Source organism: Desmodus rotundus, chromosome 6 (genome assembly GCF_022682495.2).
Source record: "Desmodus rotundus isolate HL8 chromosome 6, HLdesRot8A.1, whole genome shotgun sequence".
In the NCBI taxonomy this organism is placed as follows: Eukaryota; Metazoa; Chordata; class Mammalia; order Chiroptera; family Phyllostomidae; genus Desmodus; species Desmodus rotundus.
The window spans coordinates 110,974,716-110,987,159 of NC_071392.1; the positions used below are offsets into that span (position 1 = coordinate 110,974,716).

Genomic DNA, 12,444 nt, shown 5'->3' on the forward strand with positions numbered 1-12,444 from the left:
CTGTAAGAGGGGATGGCATTTAACAGGGCCGGTCTTATTTGCTTTTTCTGGTTCAATAATGGAGAGCAAATAGCATAATAAAGAATGTTTGCCTTCTGGCAGGAGGCAGGTACAAGCAAGGGAAAGGATATGGATTTTTCTGTTTTCTGAGCTCCTGTTGTGTCCCAAAACATACCCTCCCAATGTGTTAACCTCCTGAGGCTCCCATCTGCAGAGTTCTAGCTTCTTTATCAAATATGCATATTGCCCATTTGCCACTTTCATATCTTCCTTGTACGAGCGCCCGGCACACTGGTGGCAGACAGAAAGCCTTCGCTGTTGTAGAAAAAGAATGGCACAACTAGAGTCTTTATTCGTTTCCCGGGTTGAGCCCAGGTGTCTGCTTTGACCAGAGTCTCTGAGTTAAAAATAATTCCCCAGACATACAGAGTAGAATTCCATTTTTGTAAGATATGCATCTATCTATCTCTCCGAGGAAAATTGTCTGGAAGGATATACATGAAAATGTTAGCGTTTTGAAGGGTGGTTAAATTTTAGGCAACTTTAATTTTTTTATGTACTCTGTTATTTTCTACACTGAACACGTATCAGTTGTATAATTTTTTAAGAGAATTCCGAGGAACTCAGCACTGCTCAAGTGAGTAAACATCATTCCCTCCTTTAGTCGCCTCTCCAGGAGAGCAGTTCCTGCCCTGTGCCTGTCCCCAGGCCACCGGGGAGCTGGCCCACAGCCACAGTCAGCCACTGGGACACCTCGCCATCTGTGTTTGGGATGCAGGGGGCTGCCCCGTGTGCAGGAGGCCTAGGTGACATCCGACATCTGTGAGCAGGTCCGAGCGCCTGCTGCTCCGGAAGCTGCCCGCCGCTGCGCCATCAGCTCAGAACCCAGGCCTCCAGTTCCTTGATGCAGAACTGCTCCCGCAGGGCCAGCACCTCGTTGTTGAAGGTCGCACAGGGGTGGCTTCTCCCATGATACAAGTCTCCGTCCAACCACAGCCCAAAGTGGCCACTAAAGGGGAGAGGAAAGCGTCAGCACGGCTCTCTCCTGGGGGGTGCCAGGACCCTTCAGCTCCACAACAGGTGCCCGTGGCCGCACAGGGCTGCAGCCTGTGTTTCAGTGTCCCCGACACCAAACGATCCCGAGTTGTTGGGGACTCCACATGTTGTTCCCCACAGGATTTAGAGTATTTTTTTACAGTTCATTGAGTTTAATAAATGTATACAATGGTACAACTCTCACCATTTGTGAATGTAAAACATTTGGAATGCATTTAAGACGGCAAGGCTTAACCAGAGGAGTGAACCTCACAGCTGAGGACTCTGAGCCCAGAACACTGGAAGAGAGCATCCACTTTATTTCCTTCATCCGCCAGCAAACCTGGGCCGGACCTGGAAGTGAGTTACTGCAAGTCAGCAAAGGCAGGTGTGTTCTGGGCCCAGCTGCCTCTCCGGGGAGGCTCTTCAGGTGGCTGGGAGAGCAAAGACCTTGCCTGGAACTGATCAAACAGGGCTACCATCTTTACCCTTAAGGGAAGATTGATTCTGCCTGAATTTGCAGGTCACACCCGGGCGAGACTGCTGTTTTCTTCCTGACCCACTCTACCTCCCACCCCCCAACACACACACACTCAGACGGGGTTCCCTAGGATTACGGCACTGACAGGTAAACTTGAGGCTAGCCTCATCCAGCTGTGTGGAAAGCTCTTCCCAAAGTTACACAAATTCGGACTAAGCTGTCACTGACTGTGAGCACTCAGAGGGAGAGCCGGTGGCATCCTTCCCCCTCAGTGTTGACTTGGAGTGGGTACATGGAGGGGGCTGATGAACGAAGAGGCCTGAAAGGTAACCACCAGCCTCCCTGTTTTATCTGGGGCAGAAGGAACCAAAGCACAGGCCACCCCGAGACCCAGGGAGGACTGAGGCACGCACCTGCCACTGCCCATCATCAGTGAGTCCACGTCTCCTTTCACAAAGAAAGAGTTGCTTCCCGTCCACTTAAAGACCTGGGAAGACACGAAAAGGCCCCGGTTATTGTCCTGCAGTTTGACTCCACACCACTGGGTGGCAGTATCGTGAAGGGAATGGAACGTCCAGGGCCCAACTCAGCCGCCGGAAGTACTCTGGGCTCCGGGTCTGGAGGTTTCTTGCCAGTCTCTCTGGAGTGCCCCGCCCCCGCCCCGCCCCCGCCCCGCCCCCATTACCCCCGCCCCCGCCCTCCAGTTGAAGTCCCGTTAGCCCCTCTGTTCTAGGGCTAGAACAGAACCCACTGGGGCTTCCTGCTTCCAAAGCTGGGGAGAGGAGGGGAAGAGTCCAGGTCTGGAACTGGACCCTGATTCTCCCACAAACTGTCCCCTCCTCTCCCATGCAGACAACACCGAGCCCGCCCATCCCCCAGTGCTGCCCCACACCCAGCTCCTCTGCAGGTCGTGCAGGTCCCACCGCAAAGGCACCCCCTGACCTCCACCACTTCTGAGCTGTCCACCTCATTCGCTCTTGCCCACCCCATCCACCCGAGTCACCTCCCGCTGGATCCCATCTTCCGCTGTCTCGTCTCTGCACTGCAGTCTGAGTGACCTACCCATTCGGAATCGAATCGGGTATTATCGTCCCTCTACCTAAAGCCGTCCAGTGGTTGCCCACTGCCGTCGGAATAAAATCCAACTCCTCCTCTCTCCAACCTCTTCCCTACTGACTGCGCTTCAGCGACACTGGCTTTTCCGCCCCTGGGACACCCAAAGCTAGTTCTGCTTTAGGACCTTCACCCCGACCGGTCCCTCTGCCCAGAATGCTCTTCCTGCAGATCCGCGAACGGCCCACTTCTCTTCCAGCGCAAACGTCATCCCAGAAAAATTTCCTGGGCCACCCTACCTAAGTAGCCTTTCCTCCAAGACCCTTTCCCCTTTCTTGCTGAGGTGGCCTGGTTCCTGTGCCACAGTGTCGCGGCCTGTCCCCTGACACGTAACCTCTGTGAGGGCTGTCTTTCCTCCCGGCAGTGTTCCTGCGATGTGGTACAGATGTTTGTTCAATGAATAAATTATTCAAAAGTTAATTTAGCGAATAAAAAGATTTCTCCAGGGCCGCCAAAGCATAGTATATTATTTCCTATAATTAGTTGCAAAAAAAAAAAATGCTGTGAACAACTAAAGGGTTTTTAGCCAAAAAAACCAAAAGACTTATAAAAGATAAGCCTGGGCTCAAAAGAGATGAGAAAATATTAACAAGCAACCATGAGAAGACAGAACCATTCAAGTCCTCCTCTACTTTCATCAAGGAACATGACCTTCAAACTTGAAGGAGTAAGATAAACATTGCTACAGAACAAGTTAAGACCAAGCTCACGGAGCCGCTTGGCATAGTGGCCAAGGCACCGCTGCGAATTCATGAGGAACACAGGCAAGAGCCAGAAGATCGAAGACAGGAAAGATCAACCAACTTTTGAAAAGGTGAGATTCCATAACAATAGCTAGCAAGACAGACAAGAAGCCCCTGGGGAAAAAAAAATCATTTATTTCTCATTTTTTTATATTTGGTACCAGGCACTGTTTTAGGTAATGGGCAGAATGGCAGCCACAGCAGATAAAAATGCCTGCCCCGCAGGACTCCCATTCTAGTTAGAAGAGGCAAATCCGTAAGTAAAATAATTAGTGTGTTAGGTGGCGGCAAATGGCCAGGAGGTAAAAGGAGACAAGGGCCATGAGGGGTGGAGGATTATGCGATGCAGTCAGGTGGTCAGGGCGGGCCTCCCTGAGAGGGTGACAACCCAGCCGAGCGCAGAAGGACCAGAGAACTGAGCTCTGTGGAGATGCAGTGGGGGGCGCTGCAGGCAGGACACCATGTGCAAAGGCCCTGAGGTAGGAGCAGGCCTGCACGTTTAGGGACCAGCGCAGAGGTCAATGTGGCCAGAGCAGAGTGGGGTAACGGGAAAGTAACGAGAAACAACAACAGAGAGAGGCCAAGAGATGGAGGGACTTGGAGGTTCTGGTAAAGATTTTGGCTTTTCTCTGAGGAGGAAAGGAAGCCATTGGCAGCGTGGGGCCAAGGAGTGACGTGCTCTGGCTCACCTTTTAAAAGGATCACTTCATCTACTGTGATGACCGAAGGCAGAAGCATGAGGAGGCGAGAGCAAGAGCACAGGCAAGTAATGATGGCGGCTTGGCCCGGAATGACAAAGGGGCGTGGGGAAAAGTGGTGGGTGCTGCAAGTAGATGGGGAAGATAGCAGGACGAGCTATTTTATGGGGGGAAAGTCGGGAGCTCAGCTTTGGACATGTGAGGTTTGCAATGCCATGTTTGAGACACTGGGTAGTGGTCGGGTATGTGGGAGTTTGCAGCCAAGGCCAAGAGGCTGTCAGCACATGAGCGGCACAGAAGACTGTGAGAATGGACAAGACCTTGAAGGGAAAGCGGGCAGTCAGAGAGGAGACGAGATCCAAAACTGAGCTCTAGGATGCTGTGACATTAAAAGTTTGGGGGAGATGAGGAGGAACCAGCAAAGGATTCTGCCAAGGAGTTATCGGTTCAGTAAGAGGAAAACTCTAGAACTTTAGATTTCCAGCATGTGAACCCTAGAAGGCAAGGGGGGAATGACTAGTATCCAGCAGGGGTTTACTATGAACAACTGGCCCTTTTCCTCTTTGCTGATAAAATTCCCAGGGTAGTTGAGGGAGGCAATGCAGTAGGTGAGGGTGTCTGCCTGTAGCAGGGCAGCCCACAGCTCCTGAGACCTCGTCATCACCAGGCCAGACGCTCGTGTTGTTGGGTGTCTCTGTAGGTATCTTACTCTGTGCATTGGAGAGGAGCTCTCTAATCACAAGCCAGAGTACCCAGAACTACATATTCCTCCTTCCATTGTGTCCCTTCGCCTTCCTTTCCCCTCTCTCCCTCTAGTAAACCAGCTTGGCACAGCCCCAGTCAGGGACGAGCCCTCCCCTCCACTGTCCCTGTGCCGGAGCCCGAGACCTGGACGTCGCCGGAGGAAAGCACACACCAAAGTGACCCGCTCGCCTTTACATTCGCTCTTGAACCTCCAACGACACTGCCGGGCCGTCCTTCCGTTCCTCTAGTTTTCTCCGTTCCACGCCCTCGATCACTCTCCAATGCCTTTTCTCCCCTCAACCTTCACACGCCCTCCTCCGTCTCAGTCACAGTGGTGACCCTGCCCCATACTTCATATGAGAGCTGAAGCCATCGGACACGTCTGCCTTCACCTTCCTGCCTCCACACACACGGACCTACCTGGGGCCAGTCTTGCCTTCCCAGCCTGCGTCTGGTGAGCAACAAACCTCTCCTCTCAGAGCCAGTAAGTGGTTGCCAAGGGCCTACTGGGCACTTTTTTTATCCTCACCTGAGGATAAGCTTATTGATTTTAGAGAGAGAGGAAGGGAGGGAGAGAGGAGGAGAAACATCGATTGGTTGCCTCTCGTATACTCCTCAACTGGGGACCAAACCTGCAACCCAGACATGTGCCCTGAATGGGAATCGAACCCTCAACCTTTTTTACGGGACAGCGTTCCAATTAACTGAGTCATACCAGCCAGGGTGAGCTTTTTTTAAAAAAAACAAAGATAGGCGGGCCGAGGGGGCTGCTCTGCCTGCCACTGCCCCGCTGTCTCCCCCTGTGGAAAGCACAGGGGTGGAGCTGGGGGCCTCTGGGATCCTGGGATCTTTGTCCCGCCACGGATGCCACTCCCCCTCGCAAGGCTGGAACCTCACCTTCAGCTGTGGGGAGAAGGAGAAGAGGAATGTCTCGCCAGTGCCGTAGAAGCCTTTGCTGAGTCGAAACGCTGAGGAGGAGAAGGCCCCAAACATCTGCAGAGCAGAAGAGCGTGCAGTTTGCAGCTGGCAGGGAGTTGGTGGTCCTCTGGAACCCCCCTGTCCAGGGTTGGTAAGACAGGCTCACCCTAGCTGGGTAGCTGGGGAGCTGGGGCAGAGCCCAAGGGCAGAAAGACCCCTGTGCACCTGTCAGCACACACCCCTCCTCTTTGCACTCCCCAGCCAGCTCACCTGCCCATCCTGGTCCTTCAGTGCCAGCAGCACTGGCCCACTGTGGCCCTCCATCTGCCTGTACAGGCTCCGCAGACTGAAGCCGTCCCTCGCCGTGCAGAAGGCCAGACTCCAGGAATGTCCGGTGACCCTTGCGGGGAGGTGGAAGCTGAGCTGGGGACAGGTGCAGAGGTGAGTGGGGGATCCTCTTCCTCCCAGCCACCTTGCACTATACCCTTGGGGTCCCGGGGCACTGAGGTTGGACAGCCACCAATCACACAGAGAGGGCACTTTACAGGTTGCTAAGGAGTTTCCTGTGTCTGGGGGACTTTCACACCTGTTAGAAGTAGCCCTCAGAGAGAGCACTTATTTTACAGTGAAGGAACTGAGGCTCAGGGAGGTGAAGCAACTTGTGTGCAGCCCCCATAGGGAGCAAGTGGCAGAGTCAGGATTTGAACCCACATCAGCTGTCTCTCTCAGGACTCTGTCCCCTTGGTCACCCTGGCCCCTGGTAGCTGGAGAACAGATGAGACCTTGAATCCCTCTGATCCCCCTGTCCTCACCCTCCAGCCCCTGCTCCAACTTTGGCTTCAGTTCCCAAAGACTGGTTCTACTGAAAAATCAGCTCATTTCAGTATATCCTCACCTTCTGGCCAGCAAAGAGGGTGACACTGGTATTACTGGGGCGTTTAACAAGTGGGAAAGGAAAGCCCACGGGAGAAATGACTTGCCCACGGTGACACAGTGAATTGGGCTCAGAGGAGGAATGACCCCAGGTGGCCTCGGCCCTGGGGGGGAGGGCGGGAGGGTAGGACTCTCAATCTGAGGGCTGAAATCCTACACCATCCACCAGGCCGAACCTGCCTCATCTCCAAGGCTCCCAGAACCTGGCTGGCTTCTGCCAGCTGGGGCTCCACAGGGTCCTCAGGAGCCAGGGCTGGGGCTGCCTCCTTCTCCTCTTCCTCCTCCTCATCCCCCTCTCCAGACGGAGTGTCCTCCACCTGGCTGGGCTGCGAAGACACAAACAGGCCTGGCAAGTCCAGGGACAGGAGACAGCAGCTCCCGCAGCTCCCACATCTCCCGGCCAGAGAGCCTCAGTGCACACCGCCCCCCATGCCCCCCACTCCTAGCCCGCTCGACCACCAGCCCATCCAGAGGAGGCTGCAGAGTGTCCCCCACAGACAAGACCCGGCCCCACCTCCAGCCGGCTTCCTCCCAGGCGAGGGCTAGCTAAAGGTTAGAATCCCACATGCCCATCAAACGTGGCCACAGGCCCTGTGGTTTGTCTCCTTGTCTGCTCTGAATCCAGGGTGGGTGCCAGGGACACAGTTCTCAGCTTGGGGGCAAGAGAGGGGGCAGGTGACAGGCCAGCTCTGCATGCTGCAGCTGTGTAAGGTTGTACGTGGAAAAGTGGCAATGACGAGAACAACAGTAATAGCCAGAGTGGCCGCCACTGATCAGCGCACCCTCGACCAGGCCTGTGTCAAGTGTTTGCTGTGCGTGTTCCCCGAATTTCCCCAGGAATCCTAAGAATGTACTTCTTCTTATCCTGATTTTACGAAGGAAAAAAATGAGCCCCCGAGGCTTCCCTGTCAGCCAGTGAAATGATCATGTATGTAGTTGTAGACGAAGCATGTGCAGGTTTGTGTAAAACGTGAGCTCGTCCATGTGAATGTGTGTGTTGGCTTAAACTAGAGTCACATAGCCACATCGGTGTGAGGTGTTGAGTGTAACTGTGTTTACCTCTCAATGTGTTTGTGAGTGTGAGTTGGGATTGTGTAAATATATGTATGTGAATCAGTGGGTGTGTGTGCTAGTGTATTCATTCATTCCGTCATTGGAGCTTCTTCTCTGTACCAGTGTGTGCGTGTGTGCGTGTGTATGCATGCACACAGTGACTTCAGGGCTTTTCACAGGCAGGAGGGGCCTCGCAGATGAGAGATGAACAGGACACTGTTTTCCTGTTCCCCGGGTTCAGGCCTAAGGAGGGGTCCCAGCTGCTTGGGGCTTCTGGACAGAGCTCCCCCTGGCACCTGCTCCAGGGAGGACGAAACGGAATAGCAGGCTGTGCTCCTTGAGGTCTCAGCACCATGGGGCTGCCAGCGAAGTCCCCCTGTTCCTGAGTCTGTCCTCTGAATCCCAGGCCAGCTGGGGAGGGACTCGGAAGAGGAACACATCACCTGCCTGCATTCATCCCTAGCTCGGGCCCCCCACCCTGCCAGAGAGCTGGCCTCCCCCCACCTTTCCTGACCTAACCCCCTTACCAGCCGGGTGTAATGCCAGCGAAGACCTTTCATTCTCCTGCCTGAATCCAGCCGCGGGCAGTGAGGGGCCGCAGTCCTGCCAGAGGAGGAAGCACTGCTGGGCAAGTCTTCCAGCTGAAAGGTAAAAGTCTGGGGCTCACCTGGCTGGCTCCACACCCACCCAGCTGCCCTTTGCTCCCTCTCACCTGTCACTCCCAGCTGGAGTGTCGTGGGTGTGTCTGTGAGGTCAGCGACACTTGGCATTTAAGGCTTCACTTGCATGTCAGCCACACACAGGAAATTCTGGGTGTGATTCCCTTCTACCTCCTCGCCCGGCTAGCAGCCTGGCCTAGGGACTCTGGTTCCCTGTGTGACTTTGGGTGAGTCCCTTGCACCCCTGGGCCTCGCTTTCCCCACATGTAACACGTTGGACCACATCATCTCAGAGGCCCTCGCAGTACCCACAGCCTGCAGCACAGTTCCCTCTCGGAGCCGATGACTGAATTGTGATGGAAGCTCAGAAGGGTCGCCCTAGACCAAAAATCCAATTAAAAAAAAACAGAAACAAAGACAAAACCCCTTCATTTTTCTAATTAAAAAAGTAGTACTTCTGTACTGTAGAAAATTTGAGGAATCTAGAACTGAATAAAGAAAAATATAACAATATTCACAATTCCATCTCTCGGAAACCCTCAACTCCTAAGGGTATTTTTCCATTCTCCTATATTTATTTCCAAAATATGTGTGTACACACTTATAAATAGATCATACCATGTATAGTTTTATAAAGTGCTTTTTCCACTTAACAAATGAGAATTTCCCAAGGACACGTGATTTTTAATGGCTGCTTGTTATTTCATCATAGGATGTACATCACTTATTCCTCAAATTCTGTTTGCTTCTAATTTTCTGTGATCATAAGCAACATAGTAATGAACATCCCTATTCATAAATCTGATTAAATCCTTCATGATAAATTTCAAAAGTTGAATGCTGATCAAAGGATATATGCATAGTTCTTGGCAAACGTTTCCCAAAAGATTTCTTGGTGCTCAAAGCTGACCCGTGCCCAGGTACCTTTGGGGAGTCTCAGGGTAGTGTCTCACACCCTCAAATTTCAGATAAGGAAACTGCCACTCCGAAAGTGGAAGGGACTTGCCCCAGCCACGTGATAGTGTAACACAGAGGTTAAGAGCATAGGCTCTGGAGTCAGGGTGTTCAAATCCTGGTTTTGCCACTTACTTGCTGTGTGTCTGTGGGCAAGTTACTTGACATCTCTGTGCTGAAGTCTCCTCATCTGTAAAACATCTATCTCATAGGGCTGTTGTAAGAAAATGCCTCAAGAACTAGGATGCTAAGCCAGGCCTCCATCTTTCTGTCTCCACAGTACCTGGTGTTTGGTGAGCACAGGGTAAATGACGGTGATTTTGCTACCCCACCCCATCACACACACACATACACTGCCTCTTTGAGACATCCAGGCCTCAAATTCCTGACAAGTGGCCACTCAGTCTCCACCTGGCACCTCTAGGATAGATGGTCACTGGGCCCCTGGCAGGGGTGAGGAGCTTGTGGGGAAAGGCGGAAATCATGGAAATGTACTCACCCTGCCCACCGAAGCTTCTGGCGACCTCCTCCAGCCTATGCAGCCCGATGGTTTTCTTAGCGTGTCTCCAGGATCTTCCAGAGAGGGGGCCGCTTCCAGAACCGACCCTGCCCACCTGGCGCTCTGAATGCAGCAGCTTTATCCCTGCACCCTGGCGTCCCGGCAGGTGGCTGGCACCTCCATCCTGGCCCAGGTCCAGGTCCTCTTTGGCTCTTATACCAGCCCGGAGGGTGGAGGGCCCTGGCCCTGTGCCCACTCCGGTTCCAGCTGGGGAGGCCTGGCAGTGATTAGCATCTATCAAAAGCTCAAATCCCACAAACACACACAAACAAGGCCTGTCTCCCTCTGGCCCCAGCTCGGCCCCCACCAGCCCAAAGAGGTGGAGACACTGAACTCCTTGGCTCTAACATGGAACCTCTCACCTCAGCTACCAGGTGCCACCAGGTACCTGACACCTAGGGTTGCCCCTGAGGTTCCCCTCTCTTAGATGAGGTGATGATTCTTTCCTCATGGGCCTGTTCTGACATGAGGTGAGAGCTTGCACAGGAAGCCCAGTGTTTGGCACACAGTAGGCACTCCATCAGTGGGAGTTATACTCTGCCCCCAGCTCATAGTGGGACTCCAGGGAATGCCGTGTTGTTGAATCACAGAATCTCAAAGTTGGAAGGGATCTCGGCCAGTCCCAGAACATGTGGCCTCCGCCCAGGGCAGGCTCCCCCGGAACATACCCCCACCAAATGCTCTCCCAGCTTCTGCTGGGCGGGTCAGCCCACTCTCTGGCTCACTGCACCCTCACACAACTGAGACCCCCTCGGCTGGGCTGTGTGGAGAAGACTTGGGTCCCTAGATCCTCTGCCCGTGGCCAGCTGGGCTGGGACAGTGCCCCCTCAAGGAAGGGTGGGAGGCCAAAAAGACTTGTATTATGGGGGCAACAGGCAAGGGAAGGGCCCTGTTGCCACCTCAAACATGGCTGTTGCAATATGTGTTTAAACTGTAAACGGTTCAGGGCTCACACAGCCGGCCCTCCCTGCTCCCCGGCCCCACTCCTCACCCTATTTCTCCCACACGCCTTACTTGAACCATCAACCATCGGGCACTTTGAGAAACCGGTGAGATTTGCTTTGCTGTTTCATTCTTTGTCCCCACGTCCAGGAAAACTCAGACTGTGACCTGCCTGCCAGGAACACCAGTCACCATGCTTCCCTGACGCGGGTCTAGGTGCCAAAGAGCCGGCCGTCCCAGCTCTGCCTCGCAGCTGGCTTTTCTTTTTTAAATCCTCACTTTTATTGATCCTCATGTTTACTGATTTTTAGAGGGAGAGGAAGGGAGAGAGAGGGAGAGGAACATCGATGTGAGACAGAAACATTGATCAGATGTCACTCACACATGCCAGGATTGAACGGAAATCCAGACATGTGCCCCAACCTGGAATGGAACCCGCGACCTTTTGGTGCAGGCGGACGATGTTCCAATCATCTGAGCCACCCGGGGCACAACTTACTTTCTTTCTTCTCTACCCGACACACGTGGCCTCCTTCAGAACTGCAATAGTCATCGCCAGGGAACAGTTTAAATGTCCAATAGAAGGGGGGAAGCTTAAGTGACCCATGGAACATCCACTCTGTGGATTATTTCTAAGTATTAAAAGCGATGTTTGCAGAATTTATAAAGGCATGAGTTAAGTGAAAAAAAGCAGGCTATAAAATCGTATGTGCAGATGGCTTCAGCCGTGCAAAACGAACCTGTACGTGTTGAGAGAATATGACTAGAATCCCCTTAGAACACACCAGGTGTTTGCTGGGTGAACCAGCTTTACTTTGAACCTCAAATGGGCGCATAAATGTCCTGGCATCCCTGCCCCACCCCCCAGCCCACCACCTTGTCCTGGAAAGACTGGTTTATCATCTTCCTCAAAGATCCTCACTCTGTCTCCTCACTCTCAGCTGGTGACTTCCTTCTTCACTGAGAAAATAGAAGACATCAGCAGTCACTCCCTCAGCTTCACCCACCTCCCTGCCTTCCCTCCGGGACAATGGATGAAGGGTCCCTGAGCCTTTCAGGAGGAAGCCCCCCATCCCTGGACCCACCTGCGTCCCCTTCTCCTGCCCTCTCCTCTCTCTCCACCTCACCCAACCCTCGCTTGCCCCTCCCTCTCAACACCACCGTCCCCTCCACAACTGTGCCATATCGTGTCTCCGGGTACTCCTCTGTCCCCACATCCGGGAACCAGGGTTCTTTTTTCTTTTTCCAATTACAGAATTGTCAACTACAGTTGACATTCAATATTATATTAGTTCCAGGTGTGCCGCATAGGGGTTAGAAAATTATAAAACTGTGAAGCGATCCCTCAGATAAGCCTACTACCCACCTGGCACCCTACGTAGTTATTACAACACAACTGACTGTGTTCCCTACGCTGGACGTCAGGTCCCCGTGACTGCTTTGTAACTGCCAATCTGTGCTGCTTAACCCCTTCCCCTTTTGCACCCAGCCCCCGACTCCCTCCCATACGGCAACCGTCAGTTTGTTCTCTGTATCTGGGAGTCTGTTTCTGTTGTTTTGTTTTGTTTTGTTCTTTAGATTGTACGTGTAAGGGAAATCATATGTATTTTCC

General features: G+C 53.0%; 1 protein-coding gene and 1 long non-coding RNA gene across 3 annotated transcripts; one reads left to right on the forward strand and one right to left on the reverse strand.

Moving 5' to 3' along the window:
• Nucleotides 1-316: 316 nt before the first annotated feature.
• On the reverse strand, nucleotides 317-9,983 carry TLDC2 (TBC/LysM-associated domain containing 2). Of its 2 annotated transcripts, none has more exons than XM_024559687.3 (7): nucleotides 9,831-9,983; nucleotides 8,246-8,359; nucleotides 6,842-6,991; nucleotides 6,003-6,155; nucleotides 5,712-5,807; nucleotides 1,930-2,003; nucleotides 317-1,009 (listed from the first exon to the last, which is right to left on the reverse strand). In XM_024559687.3, the coding sequence occupies exons 2-7, from the start codon at nucleotides 8,276-8,278 to the stop codon at nucleotides 874-876; spliced, it is 642 nt and encodes a 213-aa protein (XP_024415455.2). In that variant the 5' UTR covers nucleotides 8,279-8,359; nucleotides 9,831-9,983; the 3' UTR covers nucleotides 317-873. The 2 variants fall into 2 exon arrangements, with proteins under 2 accessions (XP_024415455.2, XP_045050661.2); XM_045194726.2 differs by having other exon boundaries at nucleotides 5,712-5,870.
• LOC123479630 (uncharacterized) lies at nucleotides 5,750-7,750 on the forward strand. Its single transcript, XR_006655295.2, has 3 exons — nucleotides 5,750-5,883; nucleotides 6,069-6,173; nucleotides 6,967-7,750. It is a non-coding gene; the product is annotated as an uncharacterized lncRNA (long non-coding RNA).
• Nucleotides 9,984-12,444: the final 2,461 nt, after the last annotated feature.

Coding starts and splice junctions, on each gene's coding strand:
- TLDC2 (XM_045194726.2), bottom strand. CDS start 8,278: ATGAAAGGTCTTCGCTGGCATTACACCCGGCTG. Junction 6,156..6,841: donor GAGCCTTGGAGATGAGGCAG/GTTCGGCCTGGT, acceptor ACCTGTCCCCAG/CTCAGCTTCCACCTCCCCGC. Junction 1,010..1,929: donor CTGATGATGGGCAGTGGCAG/GTGCGTGCCTCA, acceptor TCTCCCCTTTAG/TGGCCACTTTGGGCTGTGGT.